We start from the raw sequence: 24074 nt of genomic DNA, 5'->3' as shown, positions 1-24074 counted from the left end.
TATTTTCCTTAGAAATTACTGACTGTATTTTGAGAGCTATAAAAATAATAAATGTAGATGAATTAATGTATTAATACACTGAGCTGTTACATTTCCCAACAGCTATTGATACTGTTTCTTACGATTTCCTTTTCACATTTTGCCTGAGAAGCCGGTCCTTCTATAATAGGAAAAAACATCTCTGGTTATAGCTCTTGTAACTAAGGAGCACAACTGAAGAACTTCCTGGCATGCAGGGACAAGACTTGAGACCCCCACCCCCTCCATGAAATGACTCAAAAATATCTCATTTCCTACTATTTGTATGGTGGGAGGAATAAGTGAGTGTTTACAAATAATTCTAGTATAGCTCGTGCAAGGGCCTGTCTGCAATTTGCATATAAAAAACCCACAAAAGATTAAGCCCTGTGGTGGTTTCAACCAAACCTGGAGCTGTCTGGGATTTTTTTGGTCACTGGCATTTTTCTGAAGACCCCATGAACTAGCAGAGGGTTTCCAGCCAGCAGGAAGGGATGAGGGTGGAAGTCCCAGAGGGGCCCTAGGGGACTCTGGGGATATTGGCTGCATTCAGCTCTCCAGAGCTGTTTATGCTCAGCAGTGTGTTAGATCTATTAAACCCCTATACTATCTTAAACACTTTTTTTTTGTTTGTTTTTGTTTGTTTAAAAGGGCTTTTGTTGTTCTTGTGTGCAGAAGAAATGGTAAGGGAAAGGTTTTTTTTCTGTGGCATTTGTCACGTAGTGTAATAGTGCGTCGTGCAGAAATGGGGCTTTCTGAAGGTGCTGTTTGTGGAGACTTAGGGAGCTCAGCGCCTGAACATACCAAACCGACCTAGCAAAGCGTGGGGAGAGATGCACACAGAGGTCATGGAAGTGATTTTTGTATTTACACTGGCATAGCTGGGAGCAGAACGTGGCCTTTGCAGTCCTTGGCTTGCTGGACTCCTATTCAGTTTTAACCCTCTTTTGTGTCATTTTTGTGGTTTCTGGCAGAGTTCTGAAATTTGTTGTTTTATTTTAGGAAAAAATGGAACATCATATTTTTGTTCTGGTTATATGTGGTCTTGGATGTAGACGCTTATTGTGTTCTCAAAGGGATTTCATTTAAATCTGAATGTTCATTTTGCTACCCATCAGATCCACAAATGTCTTGGATCTTGAGGATATGTACTGTATAATTGACTTTATCTGTGCCTTGTGAACAGGGGTGGCAGACATCTGGTGCCCAGGACACAGCAGTACTGGGAGAATGGAAATGTCTCTGGTAAAGAGCAGCTCTTGAAAATGATGTTTGAGATGAGACTTAAATGTAGTGGGGTTTTAGGTGCTCCAGACCAGACCTAGCACTTCACAGTTGCTTCCTTGCTGACTTCTGATACTAACACATTATCAGATTTGGCTTTAATTTAGTTTAGTTTGTACAAATGTGGCTCTAAGATGATTTGCATTCACTGTTGTTTTTCTAAATGTGAATTAAGAACTTGAATATACAAAGAAGACATCAAATAAAGAACCCAAAGTCATGGTAGTCCCCCAGATGCCATGTGGCATTTTCACTGTGCAGTGTCATGGGATGCAACTGCAACTTGATTAGCTAAGGGTCAAGCTGGTTATTTCGCATCTTTATTTTGACTGCAGTGGGAAAGAGTTTCATCAGTCCACAGCTTCTCCATCCTGAATATTGTACTCCTGAAATTTAAGCAAGAAAGTAATTTGATGCCCAGCTCTATGGGGCATTAGAGGATGGGCTAAGTAGTTCTCCTGGTTGCTTGCATATGTATGAAGCCAGTTTTCTGTGGGACAGACATGCTCTACGTCTTTGTAAATCAATGCTTTATCTGTAAGGAAACATATGACTCAAATACTGTTTTGGCTTATATCACAACAGATTGCTTTGAAATGCACAGCTGCATGTGTGTGCCTAAAATGCTCTTCATCTTCTCCAAAATAAGAGCTGAGAAGAGGTAGGGCCGAATCCCCCGAGATTTCAATGGATGTGAGCTCCTGAAGAGACGTAGAAAAGCCATGCTCTGCTGTCACCGAGCTGGGATGTGGCCATGGGATTGAACAGAAGGTTAGGTCGTATTTTGCAGCCCATAGGATAAACATTTTATGGACCTTTTCTGGCCTTTCAGTCTCATTGGGGATTGTGCTGGATAACCCCTGTTGTTTCTTATCTGTTTATGACTGTAGTCTAAATAGTTATGGAGACAAAAGGAAGCACCCTGGGGTGCTGTGCTATTCCTGCTCCACATCTCTGGTATTATTAATGAGGTTGTGGGGTCAGCACAGGAACTTTTTTTAGGGCAGGGACTCAGGACAACCTCTTCTCCCTAATTTTGGATTGATTTTTAGGCAGAGGAAAACAATTACAAGAAAAGGCAATGGGGAGGGCTGCAGCGGGAGCAGTCTGGAGGTGACGGATTTTCCTGGGAAGCAGCCGATGTGCGTTCCTCTCCTCTCAGGCAGAGGCTGCTGAACTTGCTGCCCACATCCTGGCCGAACTCCCCAGCCCCTGCCCTGCTCCATGGAGGGACGCAGCCTCCTCTGGCCATGCTCGCTGTCTGAGCTCCTCTCCACTTTTTAAATAAAGGTGTGTTTTTTATTATTATTTTTTTTCCTCTCAGGAGATGTCAGGCTGTGAATCACATCTGGAAGGGAGGCATTTCCTGGTTAGGAGTGCTGAGCCCCAGAGAGAGGCACATCCTGAGGACTGAAAGCTTCCCTTGGGGTTAGCTCTAGGTATGGTAACTGTCAGTGGGTCCCATTTTGGCACCTGATTGACGACCTGTGCTCCTGGGGAGCTGGGGTGCTGACATGGGGCTGTTTTGTTCCAAGGAACAGAGCTAGGAGTCTCTTCTGCCACCCTCTAAACTCCTGGAAGGCTGAAAATCACGCTGAAAATCCTGAAAAACAGGAGGGACAGTTCTTTCTGTGCCGGGTAGAGCTCTATGTGGGAGCTGGGACGCCTGTGAGAAGACTGAATGCAGCGTGGGACTCAGTGGAAGAGTTTCGTCCTTGCTTGTCTTGATTACAGCCAGCTCACTATGTGGGCAACTATAATAATTCATTTATTTTTAGCTGTAACAGTGGGTTTGTGTCCAACGTATGGCCAGAACTTCTGGCATCAGCGGTCAGGCGTGACCACAGCTGTATAGTTTAAAGTTTACGAGTAAAAAATAAAAATAAAAATGCAGTATTGGGTACAACCTGACTCGCTGTTAGGTCTGCTGGAGATGGACAGCCACACACCTGAAAAATGCCCGAGATGTTAAGCAACAGCCTGGGATGAAGGTGCTTGGCTGTGACACCATCAGGCCACGCTCCGGGGAGGAAAACATCCCCCGAGAGAGCTGCGTGGAGAGGTCGTGGGGAACGGTGGTGGCACGCCGCGAGTGGAAACACTTCCAAAGGCCGGGGAGGGTGTGTGTGTGAGCTGGGGGGGAAGGAGTGTGCGGGGCCGCAGTCGCGGGGCTGGGGTCGGCGCTGCGCGCTCCCGTGCGCGGCTGCGGGAGCTGGGAGCTGCGGGGCGGGGAGCGGGGCCGGGCGCCGCAACCGGGAGGAGGAGGAGGAGGTGGAGAGGAGGAGGAGGAGGAGAAGAGGAGGAGGAGGAGAAGAGGAGGAGGAGGAGGAGAAGAGGCGGCGGCGGTGCCTCCCCGCCGGCAGCAGCGGCTCGGCGGCAGGTGATGAAGCGGAGGAGCGGGCGGCGGGGGGCGGCTGCGGAGCCCCGGGGAGGGCTTGGGGGGAGCCGGGAGGGCTTGGGGAGAACCGGGAGGGCTTGTGGGGAGCCGGGAAGGGAGGCACGGAGGTGTCCTGCTCCGCTGCTGCACCTCCGGGGCGGTGCGGGGATGTGCGGGGCGAGGGGGTCGCGGGGGCTGCGCGCTGGGGGCTCGGCGCAGGGCAGAAACTTTGGGATGGGGCTGCGCTGTGCCATGGGGACAGAAGGGGCTCTGTCCAGGCGCAGCGAGCAGTTCTCGTGGAGGAAACCTTCGCAACTCGAGTCACAAAATGCTTTCCCTCAGGACACGCGAAGACCAGATTTTTAAAATGAAAGCGTTGCTGGAAGCCCCGCGGAGGAGCTTCGCTTGGCAGGCTTGCGTAGCGAAGGTTTTTAATAAAGGAAATATATTGTCTTCCATTTGGATGCAAAAAATAGAGCTGCATTCTCACTTCCTAAATCAATCGTGATTTCTTGCTTTTGGTTAGGAGAGCTTTTGGTGGCGTTCAAATGCCACAGCCATCATGTTCTCTAAATATCTCCTAATCCTCAAGCAAACAAAAGTCTGTTGGTGTTTAGTGGGCTTCGTACATGTAGGGCATAGGCGTACTTAATTCTTACTTCACATTTACTTTATGGAGACACAAATTCAATGCTTCTGCTCAGCTCTGCGTTTTGGCAGAGTCCTCTCTAGCAGCGGAACTGGGGGGACCTTCTAAATGAAGCTAACAAGTAAAATATGCTTTGAAATGGAGTGCAGATGGGAAGCGTCTAAGGATTGTGTTGCACAACAGTGTGCTCTCTGCGTGTGCCATTCAGCTCACAAAACTCTAGGTTTTATGAATGCGTCCGCAATCTGAACTGGACCCCATGCTGCTCAGAAATATCATGTTAATACCTCTAACAACAGCAGCTCTCATGGGAAAGGTTAATTCCTCTCTCTCCTAACAGCACTGCTGATGCCTGACACCTCTGGTCAGTGTGTCTGTTATAAATATCTACGTATCTCACACTTTTAATTCCAAAATGTTCTCAAATTGTTAAACAAGAAGAGAAACTGGTGTTTGCTGGCTCAGGTGGGTGGCATCTGAACTTTTCTAGAATTGTTTCATGAGCTATGCTGCTGTTTCTTCCATTCAAAAGCATTATTATAGGTTTCCATTTCATACTGACTAATAGTAATAGGCTGATAGATGCGCCCTTGACTGCAGAAGTCGAGGCTCTCTACTTTCCCCTTACCCCCCATCTCCCCCTTTCTTCAGGGAGTGTCTCTCTGGCACCATCTCCTGGCTCAAAATGGGGATCCCCCTTCACAGAGGGGGTATGGAGAGATGGGAGACATCCAGGTGATTTTGGTAAAACTTGGGTGAAATGTGTGCTGAAGGCATTTCTTCTTGGGCTTGACCTGCAAACGTATTCAGCAGGATATATCCAGTTTCCAGCTTGAGTGGGAAATAGGTGCTCACTTCTTCATGAGAAGAGAGCTTATGTTTCTTATGGTGACTAAATATTATCATGGTATTTAGAAAACCATAATTTAATATTTCGCTCCTCATACAGCTCTGCTGGAAGGGTTAGTCATCCCGCCTGATATATCTCTATGCGTGATCTTTCGCTGGAAATGTGTTAATGATATATCCTTTATGTCATGATTTTTCTGCATGGTCAGGAAAGTGTGTTGTCTGCAAATTATTAATCCTCTTGAAATAGAAAACCTGTGGCAGTGTGGAAGGATCTTGCTGTGATTTAGCAGATGTATGACTATGCACGGACTTTGTGCATGAGCAGAGGGAATTCTTCCTTTGAGGAGGATCTTGTGTATGCCCTGTCTTTAGTGGAAAACCACTTCACATGCAGAAGGCACAAGGAAAACAGCCTTAACCAGACCGTGGTACCATGGTACCTGCCCTCCTCTTAACAGCCGAACTTCTGCATCCATCCACTGTTCCCCAAAGGGAAGGGAGAAGGTGGCAGACTTTGTTCAGACCCTTATCCTTGAGATGCAGTTGGAGGGAGCAGAGCAATAACTTTCTGAAGCTCACAGGTATGTGAAGCGGAAGAGATCCTTTTTGTTTCTGTGTAGATGTCCTGCCTTTCCCAGTAAACATGACATAGACCAGTGTATGTCACTGCAGATTGATGCTTCGTTGTTATTATTTAAAGGGTGATAAACAGTGTGGGCTTAGCTTAGGGTAAGGACTGAAAAGACAGCATGATGTGGTGCAGGTGCTGCCCATGTGTTTTTGAGCGGCACTATCTCCTTTGAATCCACATTTCCAAGGGTTTCCAGGGAATGGAAATGTGATGAATTTTCCCAAGTAATGTTTGTGGAGCTCTGTCACAGTGGATGTAGCCCTTCCTGTAGACACCATTTTTTTCCTGCCCTGGGGCAGTGTCCCCTGTGTGCATGCAGAGTTTCCTCCTCATGTGCACAGTCTGGCAGCGGGGCTGTCCCTGGGAAGAGACGAGTCTCTGGTGGGCTGTGGTGGCCCAGGGCTGCTCTCTGGTCATCCAGAGCCTCTCCCTTGAGGCTGAACATTGGCATGTCTCTGAAAGCGTATCAAGTCTGCAGTTTTCTGCAGAGGGGAAAAAAGAAGCTTTGAGCAGATTCGCTGTATATATCCTACCAAGTCTGCTTTTAGCTTTTTACCATGCTTTGTGCCTGCTGTGGCCACCACCAGCCCCCAAAGGTGAGCTGAATTATTTTCTGCCTTACGTACCACCAAGAGAAACATCAGCTGCAAGAGATTCCAGCTGCAGAACTTGTGTGTGCAGCATGTCTTGCTTAGATGTTATTTCCTTAATAAAATTGCTCATTTGGTGTAAAGAGTTGTTGGCTGGTTTGGGCTTGTGGCCACAGCATTTTTTTTTTTTTTTTCCTCTCATTTTTTAATTCTCTTCCTTCTAGCCCTGGGATAAGACAGACAAGTTGTGTTCTCCCTGGCTTGTTTTCTAAGTTAATTTAAGGTACAGTCCACAGTCCTGGCAGAGCTGTGATCGCAGAGAACTTGAAGCGATAGCCTGTTGAACACGTGTGGGCAGAAATGGATGCTTTTGTGGGTACTGCATGTTCATGAAGGACAGCGGGAAGGCAGCAGCCCGTGGAGAATGCCTCACAGGATTCAGCTGGGGAGCTGCTTGCAGCCAGCCTCATGAAAATGCTGGCTGCAAGGACTCTAGGGAAGTTTGGGCCATCTGAATATGCCTTCAGTTCATGTACATATGCATGCATGGTTTCATTCCCATTAGGCTGAGATGTGTTTCCTCGTAGTCCTGTCACTTTTCCTCTTTCCCTGTCCTTCCCCATCCTCCAGCCCTTGCCCCAGGGCAGTTGTGGCTGGGGCAGAGAGCTCTGGTTTGCAGCGAAGCCCAGGCTGCCTGCGAGGGGCTGTGCAGCCCACGGAGCAGGGCTCGCTACCTCTGCCCTGCCTGATGGAAGGGAAACGCTTTGTAGGAGGGCTGTCAGTCCTGGAGTAAATGCACTGAGTGTTTCGCTGGGCTAAAGGCTTGTAACAGCTCGAGACTGCTAATGAGGAACAATACGTTCGGTTAAAACACACGGTGGAATTCCATTGTTGTAGGCCAAAATGCAGTTAAGTGGAAGAGAGCTTAACCCCGGGTGCCAGGGAAGTGTTCCCCTTTGTGCAGAGTGTCACTGGAACCAACAACTGGCACGGGTCGTGGTCCATTTTTCGGAGTTGTAGAGAACTGAGGTGTGCAGAAACGATTCTCCTTTGGGACCCCACCTTGGTCCACCTCGTGTCCCAGGGAGGCATCTCCAGGGCTTCTGGTCGTGGGGAGGTGGTTGTAGCACACCAGGTTGTCACAGAGCAGAGCCTACTCAGGCAAAGTTGATCCACGTAGCTCATACTGAGCATTAGAAAATGGTTTTGTTGCTCCTAGGCCTGCACAGGACAGAGCCTGGCTGTGTTTGCTCAGCCCTGTGCTGGGGTGAGCTGGTCCAGGACCGCTGGCGTGGGGCATGGCATGCCCACGGCTCTCCTCCCGACAACAGAAGATGGACTAAGTCTACTGCTGCCAGCATGAAACACAAGTTGAGTAACACTGTGAGGGGAAGGCTGTTCGCGTAGCTGCTAGCATTGCTTTCTGGAGGCTGGGGTTCCTGTCGGCACAGTTCGCTTGATTTGTCCCACAGCATCTTAAGCACTTCCTACACTATGGAGAAGCTCTTGGCTCTGGGTGAAGTTTGCTGGCGCTGAAGATTTGCAGTAACTTGCAGAATTTGACCTTTTGTCTCAACAAACTGTGGTGCGGCTTCCAAGTACTGCCATGAGCCTGTACAAAATACACAGGGAATGTATCTGTAAATCCCTGCAGCTGCTGGTGAGCAGGGAAAGGAACTGGGCAGCGCTGATATTGCTGACACAGGAGCTGGGGAGAGGGGCAGGAATCTCACCCTACTGGGCAGGAAGGAAACACATTTTCAAGTTCTTGTCCGTAATCCAGGACAGTTCAGGAATGCTTTAGCAGGGTCAGCTTTTGCTGTGGTTGTTCACAGATGATCTCGCAGTTTGAGGAGAGGGTAACTCCACCAGGCAAAGGATCTTTGTCCTGTGCCTTTGAGCGCTGACCTTCCTCTTTTGGGGACAGGATGTTTTTGAGGTGGACTGATCCAGTTATAGCTCTTGTGCTCTTCTAGGTCAAAGCTGAAAGAGCAGAGGGGAGGAGGATGCAGCAGCTAGAGTAGAAAGTTATGGAGATCCTTAAACACACAGTCTTGTAGGAAACGGCTTTTAAAAGAGATGTTTAAAATATGAATGAGCATGAGATGTAAATGACTTGCTAAGAGGCCAGCTTCCAGACACAAGATAACCATAAGGGACTGCTTGGCTTGTACTGGGTATTCATCCAACTGGCTGGAGTTTCTGGCTCTTTCCCAGATTCTTCAATGTGAAAATATTTATTGAAAGTGACTTCTTGATTCCACAGGTCTTGACCAGTGACCTAGAGATAAGTGTGATGTGCTGAGCTGATGCTCATGCCTTTTCAGTTTGGGTACAGAATGGATTTGTTTGTTGACTGCTGTTTGTGAAGTGGCATCTCCTGTGTAAACCACTTCCCTTGCTTGGCTGGTGATGAGCCAGCTGATAAGAAACTGGGGAAAGTTGCTTTCTTCAGTAATGAGAAGTTAATCCTTCTGGGAATAAAGCTGTGCAGGGTATAGAAATGCTTTATGCGTCACCTCAGTTTTTTCATGTTGTTCACAAAATAAGGACAAAAAATAAAACAGCAGTGGTGGGAACCACCAGGCACCACCTGTCCACCAAGACCCAACGGTGGCGTGGGAGGTTTTTGAAGATGTAACTGGTGAATTCCCCGTGCTGGCGTTTGAAGAGCAGAGCGAGGACAAAAGAGTGAGAAAGGGCTGTGGATGGGATAGAGAAATGGTTCTCTAGGGAGAGGGATGCATCTGCAGGAGGCAGCAAAGGAAAATCTCTGTAAAGTGCCTGCTGGAAGAGGAAATGAGCCGAGGCAGGTAGATTGAGTTTGTTTGCTTGGCGCAGTTGTGTTACGCTCTGTTCCTGCTTAAATGACACCTTTGACGTAAAGAAAGCTTTCTGGTCTTGCTGGCTGGCTGCGAGTTGCTGAAGGGAGGAATAACGAGTGCCGAGTTGAATCAGAGCTTGATCCTCAGGGACGGAGCCGGGTGTCTGGTCCACGCGGGGAGGCTGCCCTCGGCTCTGCTCAGCCCCTGCTGGCAGCTTCGGCTGCAGCCAGCGTCCTCAGCCGTAATTTGGGCTGCAGATGGGAAGCTCCTCTTCTGTTGGGTGCAGAGACCTAATTCATACACGGAGCTTAAGGGCTGGTAAAAAACCTGCAGTGAGGGCTGAGACCCCAGCGTTTGCATCTCGCAGAGCAAATGTCCGTGTGTCCATGCAGAAATGTCTTCTGGCTGCTTGAGGTGCCACTGGGGCTTCAGAGGGAAGCCTCTCTTCAGGCTGCTCTCTCCAGCTGGACTTAAATGAAATTGTTTATGATTTACACCAGTCTACAGGAATGTGACTGTTCTCTCCTAGCTGTAGGCTCTGTTTTAAGCTGTGGATAAAGGCAAACAGGGTCTCATGCCTCAAGTCCGGCTGCTGCAATCCTTTTAAAGCGTTGCTTTTACTTAAAAACCCATGAAGCGCCTTCCAGTGCAGCTTCTAAAGGAGAAGTTGAGACCAGCCAAGATGGTTTCTGAAGTTATCCTCCAGGGGAGAAACTTCTAAAGAAGCCGCCACTCAGCCGTGGTACTTGAGCAGCCTTCCAGAAACAGCTGTTAGAGATGCAGAAAGCTGAACTGGAATCTGGTTCAGGGCTGAAAAGTTAGTTTTGCCATTAAAACTAAAATTTAAGAGAGTCCAGCTGCCTGCAAAGTGCAGCAGCTGGCTGAGCAGCCAGGGTGCTCCTGGAGGAAAAGGGAAAAATACGTGTTATATTGTCTTCCATGAGCTCAGCTGCCCTTTAAAAACAAGCACGACGTTGGCCAAAGGCTGTTGTTTGCACTGTAGGTGAATTGCAGGAGAGCACTTGGGGGACATGGGGACACATGCTGGTAGTTTAAGGACACTTTTTACAATTGCTTTTAATTTAATGCAGATTTCAAGACCCATAATGTAAGAGCTGTTTCCACTACACAATGCCATTGCTGACCACAGCCTCTGGCCAGTGCTTCGTTAAGAGTAGGAAATTGTCTTTTGTAGTGCGTTGAAGTCTGAGGAAGGGGGTGTCAGGCATTCTAGTCTCAAAACTGCAGCAAAATGAAAGCATCAGATTGTGGTCAAAGGATAGAGGGAAACTGAGCATTTATCTTTCTATTAACTTTTGTCTATTGATTCCTTTTTTATTCATGGCTAGAGAGTTCCAGGGGGGAGATCTGAAATGAGCTGATAGTGCTGTTTGTGGCCTTTCTAAATCAGATGGGGAAGGTGGCACAGAAGAAAAGCGTGTTGGGGTGGTCCTCCTCCATCACACAAGTACAGTTATTAGCAGCAGTTGTGCGTGCAAGTCATTTGGAGTCTAGTTTCTATTTATCCTCCTACATTTTAAGCCTTCTCCGTTGAGATCACACTGAAGGCATAAACATCCATGGGTCTCTCCTGCAACATCTGGAATGGTGTTTGCCTATATGTATTGAAGCAAAATGGCTTTGCATTGTGTGGGCATTCAGGCACCCTCTGCTTGCACTCCTGCACCCTTCTCACGCTCACTTGGCTGTCTGCAGAAGCGCTGTCTTGAAGGGTTGTGTCAAAAGCATCCGTCATGGTTTTTTACAGTGATTGACATTAATTAGCCTATGTTTTCCTTCTCCTTGCCCCCCCTCTCCCCCTATCACCTTCTTGACTTCATGTTTTTCCATTGAAACAGGGTTTAATTTGGAAGAACATGATTGTAAATGGTCCTTGTTTGCACCTGCCTGTACTGTTAATTTTCTTAGGTAATATCGGGGACTAGTGGGGGAATTCAGCCGTGATAGTGAATCGCTTGCTATCATGGTGATGGTTTTTAAAGCCTTCAGCAGTAATAGTCTTATCTCTTCCCTCTGGAACCTCACCATTTTCCTTTCCTTTAGCAGTGTTTTTCTTCCATCCCCAGCCATTTCAAATGGACTGCCATGCCCTTCACCAGTTTTCCTTCCTTGGCCTTGATTAGAGCATAACCTCAAATTTTCTGGGGAAAAGTCTTCACTTTTTCAGTATGCAGTGACTCAGGAAGCCAGTTTGTATGTGTGTCTGGGCTCTCTGTATGCCTGAAGCCTGGTGATGGCACAAGACCTGGCTGCAAGGTGAGAGATGGTCTTGCAGGTTTTGGGGTAGCAGTGGAGCTCCCACACCTTAGTAGCTGTAGGCTGCATGTGGTGTGGAGCTGTGTTACCAGCTTTGGACTTCTTCCATGGCTGGCCTTGGTTTGGGCTATCTCAGGCAACCACGCTGTTGATTTTCTTGCACTGAAACAATCAGTCTCCTGCCTCATTTTGACTTTTGGCAAGCTTTGCTCAGCTTGCATTATTTTGGTGGATATAAGCCTTTTTTCAAATTCCAACCTAAACCTCTTTATGGCTGGCTTATACTGCTTTATCTTTCCGTTTCTCCTTCAAAGAGAGCCCTCCTTTTGCTCCAGTAGCAAAGCCAACTTCCTTTTGTCTCATGAGAGAGGTCATCTTACTGAACTTTTCTTGCCTTGCTCCACTCTCACTTAGCCTTTCCTGAACTCAGTAACCTGAAATCGCATTGTTCCAGCTGGGATCTTACTGGTGTCTTGTATATTTTCCTGTGCCCTACTGAGACCACAGGCAACACGCAACTTTTTTATGGTCTTGCTGTGAGCCACAAAACCACCTAAGTCTTTCTCTTTCTGTGTCATTTCCAGCTGTTGAGCTCCCAAGCTGCAGAACATATTTCTTTAATCCCAGAGTGCATGACTGCACTTGGCTTGATTATAAGCTGTGCCTCCCATCAGTTGTTTTAGTCCTCAGATGTTCTGAATAAACTTCTGTGCATCCTCTTGAGTTGACAAACTTTCCCAGCAGTCTGCTTTCTGCAGATTTCGTTTGTACTCCCCTACTTTCCCTACCAAGGGAATTAGTGAAATTGTTAGATAAGACTGTCCCAAGGCACAGCTTTTAGGAAATTTGTTTATAGTTTGTCTTTCTCACCAGAATTTCACCATCTGCACAAGCTGCTCTTCTTCTGGATTTTGGGAGGTGGAGCTTGGTTTGGCTCTAACGTGTGTCCTAAATGGAAAACAGGATGGATTGTGGAGCTGGGCTGCAGGCAAGCACTGCGTGTGCAGGGTGTTGGCAATGAGCGTACATGTGTCAGAGCAGTGATCTTAAATATTTCCTATTGGTGGGTGAAAAATGGCTTTGTGTTCTCTCTCTTTGTATTCTGTTATTATCGACTCTTAACAGTTCCTGGAGAAGGTTTTTGTTAGTTTCAAAAAAATTGATGAAAAATTATAGATACATGAAACCGGTGATATGAATGTGAAGTGAAGATGGCATTTTTCATTTGTACTCTTAATAGCTGTAGGAATGACCAGAGCTGAAAAATATCAACTCTGTCAGCTCTGGGCATTGTAGACATGACTGAAATAGTATTGTCACTGTCTCGCTTGCTTATCAGAGTGTGCTCTCTGGCAGAAATGGTCTTAAAAAGCTTCCTCCGTGCCCTGCTCGATTGCTAGAGCCAGAAGACAAGAATATGTCATCTCCATGGGCCTCATCCAAGCCCATCTCCGGCTCAGAGAGGTGCACTGTGATCTCCCTGTGCTTTCAGCAAGCTTGCAGCCCTTTCTACAAACAGCAGATATACCAAGTGGGTCATTTGGAGGGAAAAAAAAAAAAAAAAAAAATTTGGAAGCATTCATTGTATATGCCTAAAATGGCCAATAATCTGAATTATTAATGGAGAAGGTGACAGATCTAGGGCATTAGCTTAATACATTTCAAGAATGCACGTGTTTCAGAGAGTGTGGTCTGTTCTTGCATGATGTTCACTTAAATCAGTGTCTGAGTAAGGCCATCAGGTACTCCAAATCTGCTCTTAACTGCTATGTTGCCTTTGTTCAGTAGCTTTAAAGCTCACCTGGAGAATTCTAGCTGGTAAAATGAGCAAACAAGCCTTGCCTGGTGGCTCTGTGGGAGATTAGGAGCTCAGTGGCATCTGCAAGATGCTGAGCTGAGACAGTGAGTGTCCAGGCGACACTGGTTTGGAAATGAACATTTGCTGTCCAGTCAAAAAATTCATATGTGACAGTTTACTCTGAGTGTGTGTACTTGAAGAGACACTTTGGAGTTTTGTACTTGTATTACTATGTGGGGAGGAGTCTGTCTTCAACCGTTATATATATATATATATTTTTTTTTCTGCCAAAGAATAATCTAAAGGTAGGATTTTCTTTCATGCCTGACATCTGCTCCCTGCTGCTAATCTGCATGTCTTTGCTGATTGGGATGTGAGGGTCGGGTTCACAGAATCCCTGTTGAAGTCATGGGGCAGCCTATTATTGGGTGGATTACTATTTGAATGTGCATCAGTCTGTATTTTTTTATTTTTATTTTTTCCCCTTGGAGACATAAAAGCTGATCCATTTAAGTTGCATGGTAGAGGCTTTTTTATTGCTTAGGTAAGAAAATGTTCTGTTTGAGGTCCAAATACTTTCCGTGGAGGTGTGGAAGCCCCAGTTCTCAACAGGGGTTATTTAAGGGAACATTTGTACGCTGGGTGGCCAGCGTAAGAGGCTTTAGCCACAGCCTTAGATCTGCTCAACCATGAAGGCTGTGCAAAAAAATCCTTCCCAAGCAGTGAGCCAGTTTTTGTCCTGACGCCTGGATGCAGCTGGAGTGTAAATGGCGATGGGAAGAGGAAAGGCTGGCGGGGTGGATTTCGCCAGCCTATGAGAGACCTCTGGCATTGTCCCTGTTTTTGGTTCTGGTGTTTTCTCATATCCCTTGGACATGGCTTTCAAGACCTCACCACTCCAGCTGTAGCGTTGCGTGGGCTGCGTCGCTGCATACCAGCCCGGGAATGTTAACCGGAGTTATAATGGGCTCTTATTTTGACCCCGTGATTTAAAACAAACTCTCTAACATGTGGTTGTGGCTCGCGTGTTGTCACTTTACAGCACTTGCAGTTTCAAAACAGATGACTGAAATCGCAGTGGTTTCTGAGAACACACTTGCTTTCTCCCCGAGGTCTTCCTCCTCATGCCGTGGTTCACTTCCCCGGAGCCTGGCGTGCTGCGGGGACCCAGATGGCCCCGCTGTGCGTGCCGTGCCTCCCTTCCCCGGAGTCTCCACCACGGATCTGCCGCTCAAGAATCAAGTATTTCAAATGCTGACATTGCCACGAACGAGCTTCCCGTGATGTTCAGCCTGAACGCGGGTGAAGTTAATGGTCCCACTGGCACGCACGGGGAAGACGCAGCAGAGCTGAAGATGAGCAGCGGAAGCATTGAATTTGTCTTATCGTGTTAAGATTTATAGTGTTTGCCGTCTCATATCTTACCCTCATTTAAAATACACACTTAGGCATGGCTTGTTGATATAAAACATGCCAAATCTCCGTCGCTGAATTTACGGGTAAGACACAAGGCCAAAGTTCTGTCTTAACTCCAGTATAGGATTTTCCTTTATTAAGGGTGGTAGAGCTATAGCTTATTGGGACTTTGGGGCCAGATCCTCTCTCAGAATAAATAAAGCTAAGCTCATTTACGGCAATTGAGCATTAATCTCTATAAGGCTTCTCTGAAGATGTATTGCAGGGAATGTAACAAGGAAGAGAGCTCATTATTTTCAAAGAGAAGTGACAGATGAGAGCATATTTCTCGTGCACAATTACCATCACTCTTTCTTTTTAATCACATAACTTAAAATGTCTAGCAGCCACTGCAGTGGCAGTATTAGTGAATGGAAGCTGGATATATTCACAACACTGTGACTAGGATGATATTCCTATATTTTTATTTTTATTCAGTAAAACTTGCCAAATAGCTAAAATAGCTAATTCTCAAAGATCAGACTCCTAAAGTGCAGGACTGAGGTTATGATAGGCTGAGGACATTCATGGCTCAGTAAAGGATCACTGGTGTATGAAATGGTAATGGATCCCGGGAGCACTGGGAGCACTGAGCCAGATCACACTCTTTGCAGATTCCAGTGCAGTGATGGAGACCATACAAATGTTGGCACAAAGGGTTAAACGAGATTACCCTACCATGTTCTGCAGGAATGGTACGGAAGCAAAATACACTGTGCTCAGAACTTTTGGTGTGGTTCATTGGAGAAGTGCTTTAACACGCTTGCAGGTCTAACCTCTGCGTTTGTTGTACAGATGCAGCCAGAGGTGTCGCTTCCCTCGGAAAGGGCTTCTGTGATTTATTGCTGGTCCACGTCTGACTGGTCCCCGTAAGACACTTCAGAAGTTAATGGTGTTTGTTACACACCCGTGGATGTTATGTTAGTTGTGAAGACCCTTTTAAGTGTATTATCCGCTGAGGAAACTTAGTTTTCTGTGTCAAAAAAGGCTTCTGCAGCAATTCAGTTCTGAAATCAAAAAAAAAAAAACAAAAAAAAAAAAAAAAAGGAAAAATCCCCACCCTGATGCTGTTTTTAGACTTTTGCCTGTGGCCTGTATGACTCGCCTCACCATGAAGTCCTAACAAAACTGGTTTTGTGTGGGTGGTTAAGCAAGTAAGGCTTAGCAGTTGTGAGGCTGGACTTTGTGCCTCTCGGTTCTCCGGGCGCTTCTGGGGTGTCTGATCTGCGTGGAGCAGTGGTGCTCTCTGTCCCCATGGGGCTGCTGGAATCCCCAGTCTGGGACTCCCCATGTTTGTTGGCTTGTTTGGAGATTATCCAGCATCCATTCTTCTCCGCTGGGGGTGGGAGGGTCCCCTGAATAGGCTGTTTCCTCTCCTTTTTGGGGGTGGGTAGCATCTGTGGGGGTTTATATGGAGGCTTGTAAGCTTTGCATGGCTCAATCCTGTTTAATACAGAGGCTGTACGAGAGTGTGTTTGCCGCAGACTGGACCCCACCAGACCTCTCACAGTGTTCCCAGTCTGGTGTGCTTGCAAAATAGTTTTTCAGCTCTTCCAAGGCAGTAAAAATCGCCAGAACGGGTGGGACGGACATCCTTTATTGCAAATGTGGAGAAGTTGAAGCTAAGCTAGAAGCCACCCGTAGCCAGTCCCGCAGAAGGACGGTGCCTAGGGCGCTTAGCTAATTAGCTAATCTTTGCTCCGCCTATTCTCAGTGCCACTCTGAAGAAAACAAAACAGAGCAAAACTCTTTTTGCCTTCAGAGTTTTTAAGTCAAAGCAGTCTCCTTGTAATGGTAATTTTAGAAAAAAAAATGCAGGTAAATTGGTTCTTGCTTGGGGGTTAGAGCTGTTCTGTTTGTGTAGCACATTTGGGTTAGTAAAACTGTGTGTGTTAGCTGTAAAAAGCATGCCTAGCTGAGGAGAAGTGAGAAACCCTACGTGAAGCTGGGGGCTCTGGAGGCAGTCCTGCAGCAGAAAGGTGTCCTCATGCCCACGAGAAGTGCTCCTGTGCTGAATGTCACGGGTCTGTGCATCGTGGGGCTGATCCCAAAAAGGCAGGCGTCATGAAAAGCCCATCCCAGTTTCTGTGTCTGCTCAGAGCTCTGCCTGCCAGCCGGGGTCGCAGCATTGCCAGCGGGGCGACAGAAACTCCTGGTGGAGCCAGAAGGTTTTCCATGCTGCTGGGAAGTCTCTGAGATGGGCTGCAGGATCTTATTCTCTTGATTTCAGTGGCTTTCTTTGAACAATTGCTTATTGTGTCTGAAAACAATTGCTCAGTTCTTCATCAGAACCATGGCAGGACTGTAAATTAGGTTACTTGCTTTATTTTTTTTTTCTTTCTTTTTTTTCTGCATTGGGGCTGAATCTTAAGACCAGTGGAAGCTGGCAGTGCCGCCTGCCCGGTGGGGTTGGGATCCTGCGCTCTTGATGTGCCGTGAGTACAAGCCGTGTCCTGTGAAGCTGTTTAATAATTCATATTTATGAGCACAGTTGGAAGCACAATTGTTACCCGGAGCACAGGACATCTTTAGTTAATCAGCGTGTCTTCAGCGAGCCCTGGAAACGCACGTGTGAGGCGGGTGATGACGCAAATTAAAATCCCGTTGCCAAATGCAGGTGGAAACGCACGGAGGCAGCTGGGTCGGGTGGTAGAGCCCTCTCCAGTTTCCCAGCCACTGGAGCTGCAAGATGATTGCTGCTCCTGCTAAAAAAACGGAAACGGCAAGAAATGTTTGCTATGGCTTGGTCCTTAATCCCCCCGTACTTCCTGTGATAGTTGTTGGCACTGGGTTATTTTGCATTACTGGGTTTGGACAAAAGTTAGCCAAATGAGTGTCTCGCTGGTTCTCCCTTTCCCGTTCTGCCTCATTATGTTGTGCTGTTTGCATTATAAACATCCCGGGGTGGTGTTTAAATCCAAATAAACAGAGTTGTCATGGCAATTAAAAGAAAATTGAGGAAGCACTTCTGTTCTTGTATATTGTCGCATGTGATGCCACATTCATGGAAACGCTGTGTATAGGTGGGATAATCTCACTTTTTAGAAGAAATAATGAAATCTGAGCATCACGAATAACTGCCTGGTGGTGACGGAGCAGTTGTTGCACCTATCCTTGTGGTCCTCCAGGAGCTCTGGGCGCAGTGTGTAGGGCAGGCACTGAGCCTTCCCGTCCATTTGTTTTATCTGGTTATTTATTTTTTCTCCAGACTGTGATGCTTGCTGTGTGATTTGTGGTGGGTCACTTCTGGTCTCTGCTCAGTATATGAGCAAAACATTGCTGTTTTCTTCTCCTGACAGCCCTGTGGCCATCAGCAGCTGACAGATGCTCATAAAGTTAGGTCAGCGATGCTGCACTGCCAGATGATTGTAGTTAAAGAACAATTTATAACTGGAGAGAACTTTTTTAAAAAAATATTTTTATTTATTTTTTTTTATTCTTTGGGTATTGATTGATTGACTTTTAGCTGAAGCCAATACATTTTTGGACAGATGAGAAACAGATCTTTTGTGAGAATTCCTTGTGTGTCTGTTTGCTTTAAGAATGCTTTTAATACTTGGCTCAAAGGAATTTAATCTTTTTTTTTTTTTTTTTTTCTTCAGAAGATGATCATTTTATAGCACGTGGCACATTAAAGTTAATACAGGTATTCAGAGTGCTTGAAAGTTTTTTTGTATATATGTTTTTAACACAAAAATACCTTGCATACCAGCAAATGCCATCAGCTCATTCTCTCCCTTCACTCTGTTCTCAGATCATTTCAGTTGTTTAATCTTTTACAGACGTACTTTCTTAAATTCAGGACCCTAGCTCTATGGTTTATATTACGGTTCCATTTTCTTGGACGGATCTTATCTCAGAACAAGTTCATTAAATATGAACTGGGCAAATGCAAAGCATAACAAGTAATTAACGACAACTGTCTTAGTGCAGAGGTCACAGAAGTGAGGTACGTGCAGGCATTAGAACATATCCCAAAATTCGAACATCAAGCCAGTTGCTGAAAATACTGGAAGGATTTGAGTATGAAGGACAGAAACATTAAATATGCAGCTGAACGAGGAGAAAATGCAAAATAAAACAGTGTTGTTGTATTTTAGCAGTGTACCAGTGTACCTCCGCTGGGACTGCTGGGGTCTTCACGCAGAAGTCATTTTCTGGAGTTGGAGTGTTGTGCAGAAGGCCAGGACAGGTATTTGCAGTGGTCTCTTCTGGCCTTCACAACTCTGAACCGGGTAGCACCATCCACATGCTTCCAGCAGCGTAGACACAAAATCTCTGGAAAGCCCTCGATCTGAAGAGTTTGCAATACAACCAGGAGAGATGCAGAATAAACAGGATGCGCCAGAGAACTCCAGAGAGGAAATGACTGGGATGTGGTTGTTTGTGAAACTGTAGTCTTTGAGAGAGCTCTGTAGGTTTATAACTGCTGGGCTTCGTGTGAGAAACGAGCTGAGAGGAGGACTTGGGGTGGATGGAATAGCGTGGGGAAGGAGGAACGATGAGAGGCGTCATGCACTGGGAGGCTTGAGGAATGGAAACAGACCACAAAGAGGCCTGACTGGACCCAGGCTTTCATGGTACGGCCACTGAGGGAGGTGATGTGCACCCTGTACTGCAGGTCCTGCCTGTGCCGAGCTCCAGTCTGCTCCTCTGCGCAGCCCAACTAACACCCGAATGGTAAATACAATACAGTCTGTACTGTTCTGTTTAAAATATCATTTAAACTGCAGGGATTCCACATGATAGATTCTTTTTCCCATGTGCAGTGAAAGCATTTTAAAGCAGTTAAAAAAACACATCCATACTAATTTAACTCTGTAGATGCATTTATAAAAAGTATTGAGAGCAGATAAAGAAGTCTTTGGGAGCATGCCATTTGCTGCCTCCCATCAAATGCCAAAATTTGTTAGCGGATGAGGCTTTTGGATTTCTTCTCTGCAGTCATTGGGTTCAGAGTGGTTTCTATCTTGTGATGCAGGATGTGAGATTCCTCTGGGTGCTGTAAATCTTTTAAATTTGTGGAGGGATGGGTTGCTTTAACTGGAAGAGACGAGCAGTAACACAGGCATGCTCCCCCATTCCTTTCTCCTGCATGCTGTGGGTGACTTGCAGAGATGGAAGAAATTGCAGTTTACCAGGAACAGATAGGGGTGAGCTATGTGGCCAATCCTGGAAACTAGTTTTAAAACTGAGCAGATTTGAGGAGCATCGTTATGCTGGCGGCACACTCAAGCTCTCCTTCCATGTAGTGGCTGGGTATTTCAGTTCAGCTTTGCTGCATCCCGTCGCAGGGCTGGTTTCCAGAACGTGCCTTTTGCTGTATCTTTGCTCCAGCTCCCGGACACTCCGGCCTAAATGACTCTATGATTCTAAATGATTCTGTGTTTGGAGGTGGGACTTTCCTGGTTTTGAGAGTCTGGAAAGCACCGCACTCCTCACAAGTATTTACTTAAATGCTTTGTAAAGTTATGGGATGCTAATCCTGGTGATAATTCATAAATGCCTGTGTGGGTAGGGCTTTTGCTGTTGTTAGAGAAGGTCTTGGCAGTGAAACCGCAGTCAGAGCTGACTCTGGAGTTTACCACAATAGCGAGGAGGTTGGGCCACTTAGCGAATACATGAGAAAACCACTCCAAAAACTTACATGTGTGTGCGTGCGCCTTGTGACCCCGGTAACAGCCTCCAGTTGAGGTGAATCACCTGGGATTAAAAATCATACCAGTGCTGCGACTTCTTGGCTTCCCTCCTCTCTTGCTGCATGTTGATATCATGATAGGGGCCATATACATGCACCGTTTTTTTGGTTGTTGGCCCATAACAAAAAGGGTTAAATCCCAGCCATTACTGATCCTCAGTAGTACGTTATTGTCCCAGCTCTTATTTTCACCCTCTCAAATAAGTGAAATACTCCATTATTCATGTTCCCCTCTGAACTGCAGTGGACGGTATAACTGTTCAGTATCTACTGATCCTTGAATTCCTGTGCTCTGGAGGACCTCATGGTTGCAATGCTAACTCGGTCTTAATCGAGAATTTTGGATGAAGATCCCAGTGCGTTTCTGCACTGTGATGTGTGTTTCCGTGAGACCTGTGGTGAGTACATGGTGCAGATGCTGCTGATGCAAGAGCTGTTGGCAGTCCTGTTCTCCAGCTGCCAGCTGCTTGGCAAAAGAAACAAAAGTCAAGGAATAGGCCAAAGCAAGGTCTGAATTGACTGTAAACCTGAAGAAATGAGTGATTTGTTTGCTCAGCTGAGAGCTGCTGCCTTTGTTGTCCCTGGATGTAGCAGCTGCTTTGAGGAGAAGCATCCCTGCAGCGTGGGTGACGTCTCCCTGGAGAGGGACCTGGAGGAGCCGTGGCAGGGAGTGAAGGGCTTTTGCAGCAATCAAGGTATGTCCTCAGTGAGCGGCTGGCTGTGCCTGGTGCCTTCCCAGGAGTCTGGTGATTGCCAGGGCTCTGGCTGCCTCCTTGTGTTCGCTGACCCTGATCTGACTGTGGTCTGGGGTTGTGCGTGGCATCTGCTTTCTCAGCTGGCCCCATGAGAAACAATGTCATGTTTGTCCACAACAATGACCCGGCAGAGAGCGAGCTCAATAAAACACCCAGGTGTAGAAATTCCCTTCATTTGGCCGCCCTTATTCCACCTGGAGATCTGAGCAAGGGAAAAGCTTTCATTGCAGGTCCTCTCCCTGAAGCTTTTCCTTTTAGGTTTTCTTCCAGAGACACCCGCTTGCCTGGTTTTCAATCTGTAGCTAAAGGGAGAGCATTCATCTTTTTAAGCAAGGCAAAAGTCCCATGGAACCGGTCAGATCAATCCGTCTGCTTTTTGCGAGAATAACGAAATTCAAATGAGACTTGTTTTCTACGCGGCTTATATTTTTAGGAGTTGGGTTAATTACCCTCATTAGCTTCATCTCTTGAAAGAAATGCTCTTGATCTTACCCCTTGTGCCAGAAATACAATCTGGAACAAGTCTGTGAAAATAAATAACACATTGATAAGGTTCACGCAACGACTTCTGAGTACTCCGATTCAGCAGCGTCTGTCACAGTGACCGGTTCTGCCTCGCCTTGGAGGGACCCTTCAGATTATCTTTCTTGGACTTCAACTGGTAGGAGCTACCATTTAAAAATGCCGTCCCCATGATTAAGAAGTATTGCTGTCGCTGATAATATTCAGTGCAGAGTACACTTGTCAGACACTGGAATCTATTTACTGAATTCTTTTCAGACAAGTCGTTTTTGGCACTTGGTAAAGTTTCCTTCCATGTGTCCTCAGTGGCTGAATGCTAATTTATTCAGAAAGGCTCAGCTCCAAATACACGAGACAGTATTTTCAGTGTTTCCTACTGTCTGGACAGCATGGTTTTTGGAGACTTTTTTTCCTTCTTTCTCCTTTGTCCCCTTGATTTCCTTTGGTAAATGTATGAAGATGGTGACACTAACACTGTGTACTTACAGTAAGTGGCATTGTTTTGCAGTGGGAACATGGATCTCCATTGATAGCTTCTCCACTGGAAGCACCCAATAAGCTCATGGTATCAACACAATAAATACAGTCAAAGCACCTTTGACAAATGGCAGCTCTGAATTTTCTATTCCTTTGTGATTCCTCTAGCCCTGAGAATACAATTAATTAGCTGATCTCAGCTGAATTGTCTTGAATTTTTTTTTTTTTCTAACATCTGAATCAGTAGCAGAAACAGAGGAAGAACATAAGGAGAAAGGGATAGAAATTACAGGGTATGCAAGAATAGAGATTATTAGGTCTGAGGCGTCAGTTCTTTCATTTTTGTCTGACCTTGTGAAGATGTGTAATCACCTGGTCCAAACTTTGAGGCGGGATTTGTTTCTCCTTTGCTCCCTCTGCTTACTACCATAAGCAGTTCAGATATCTGTCTGTCTTTCTCTCAGCTTTACAGTACCTGATTGTTCATGGCAAATTAACAAGATGTTGACATTAAAATCAGGAAGTGCTTTTTATCTCTTACGGTGTAGGAAATAAGGCACAGCTCTGCTGTGTCCTAGCACCACAGATGTTTTACAGAGTAACTTCCCTGTGTAGCCTGGGCACACTCTGTGTTTTCCAAGGCATCCAAGCTGCTCTGCAGCAGACACTCGGTGCCAGTGGCCTCGTGGTAGCATTGGGAACCTCTGTGTTGGTCTCATGCCTGTACCTGCTTTTGTCATTCCTGAACTCTGTGTTCTTAGACCAAATTCCCTGCAGGTCTGATCAGTGAGGTGATCTTTGGGTGTGCCGGACCAGTCACGCATGTATGTGCAACAGAGTTTGCGTGCCGGGGAGCCCTTGTGGCCACTCTTTAATTCAAAAAATAAAAACAGAATGGTTGGAGGAGGTGATGCCCAACTTTCTATGGTTAGGGCACTTGCTCATGGATAATTGTTGGTGAGGACATTATTAAAGCCTGAATAGAGTTTTTTTAATTATTATTATTTTATTTTTTTTATGAGAGGAAAGCTTAGATGCATCCTATTAATTAGCTGTTGATGCTCCTTTGTTGCATCTGATCTGACTCATGCCTCCTCAGCGCATGTTGAAACCTTTGGCAATACAGGTTTTCTTGGCCAAGACAAGATCTTATTTTTTGGGAATCAGATCATTCATATCAGTTAAGAATGTGAATGAACCAAAGCCTTCAAATTTAAGGAGCTCCTCCAAAGGTGTCTGTTTCTCACTGGGGGAATCTCTTAGCCAGGGACGATGTGTTACTAAATCAGTCCTCTGGGTTTGGTAATCCATGGGAGATCTTCCTCGTCAACCAGGTTTGAGTTTGAAGAAAAACAGGCAATTAAGTGGGGAGGCATTGGTTTCACCTGCCTACCACAAAGAGCTGGTTGGTGTCCTCCCAGTAAATTACAGCTTGCAGGAGGTAGTGATTCATCTTCACAGGCACAACAAGTGGGAGAACACTTGTTTGGCTAAGGCAATATTCGGGCCTGTTTGCACACTTATTATTTTTCTGTAGAAACTCAGGAGCAGATTGGCACATGGTGTTTCCTAAAGCCTCCAAAGCTTTAAAAAAGGAAATACTTTTCACCAGTATTTGCTTAGATCCATGGTGAAGCAGGTCATGGATGCAATGCTGTTGAAAATGGATCTTCCTTGCAATGTTCCCAGGTTGCTTTTTAATTGCATCACTTCACTGGTGCTGCGATGTGGATGGGAACATGAAAGCAGAGCACCACAGTGGCACTGATGGAGGTTGTCCTAATCCCACCTCTGGCCTCAGCTCCTCATGGATTTGGTGTATGGCCCTGGGTGGTCACATCAGTCCCATTGCAGGTTTCTCCATGG

General features: G+C 46.2%; 1 protein-coding gene across 4 annotated transcripts in view; it reads left to right on the top strand.

The window, feature by feature from the left end:
* PDZD2 (PDZ domain containing 2) overlaps positions 1 to 24074 on the top strand; it is a 199270-nt gene that overhangs the window by 80560 nt on the left and 94636 nt on the right. The window contains exon 1 of one of the 4 annotated variants that reach the window (XM_035309155.1): positions 3102 to 3412. The exons of the other annotated variants lie outside the window; for them this stretch is intronic. Within the exon in view, the coding sequence (XP_035165046.1) occupies positions 3288 to 3412 (125 nt within the window). The 5' untranslated portion in view covers positions 3102 to 3287. Of the gene's footprint in view, positions 1 to 3101; positions 3413 to 24074 lie in introns of those variants that run through there. 4 annotated transcript variants of the gene reach the window in all.

The sequence above is a fragment of the Oxyura jamaicensis genome, chromosome Z, assembly GCF_011077185.1.
Source record: "Oxyura jamaicensis isolate SHBP4307 breed ruddy duck chromosome Z, BPBGC_Ojam_1.0, whole genome shotgun sequence".
Classification (NCBI taxonomy): domain Eukaryota; kingdom Metazoa; phylum Chordata; class Aves; order Anseriformes; family Anatidae; genus Oxyura; species Oxyura jamaicensis.
Note: the sequence above shows the minus strand (reverse complement) of the source record. Positions and strands in the feature narration are given on the sequence as shown.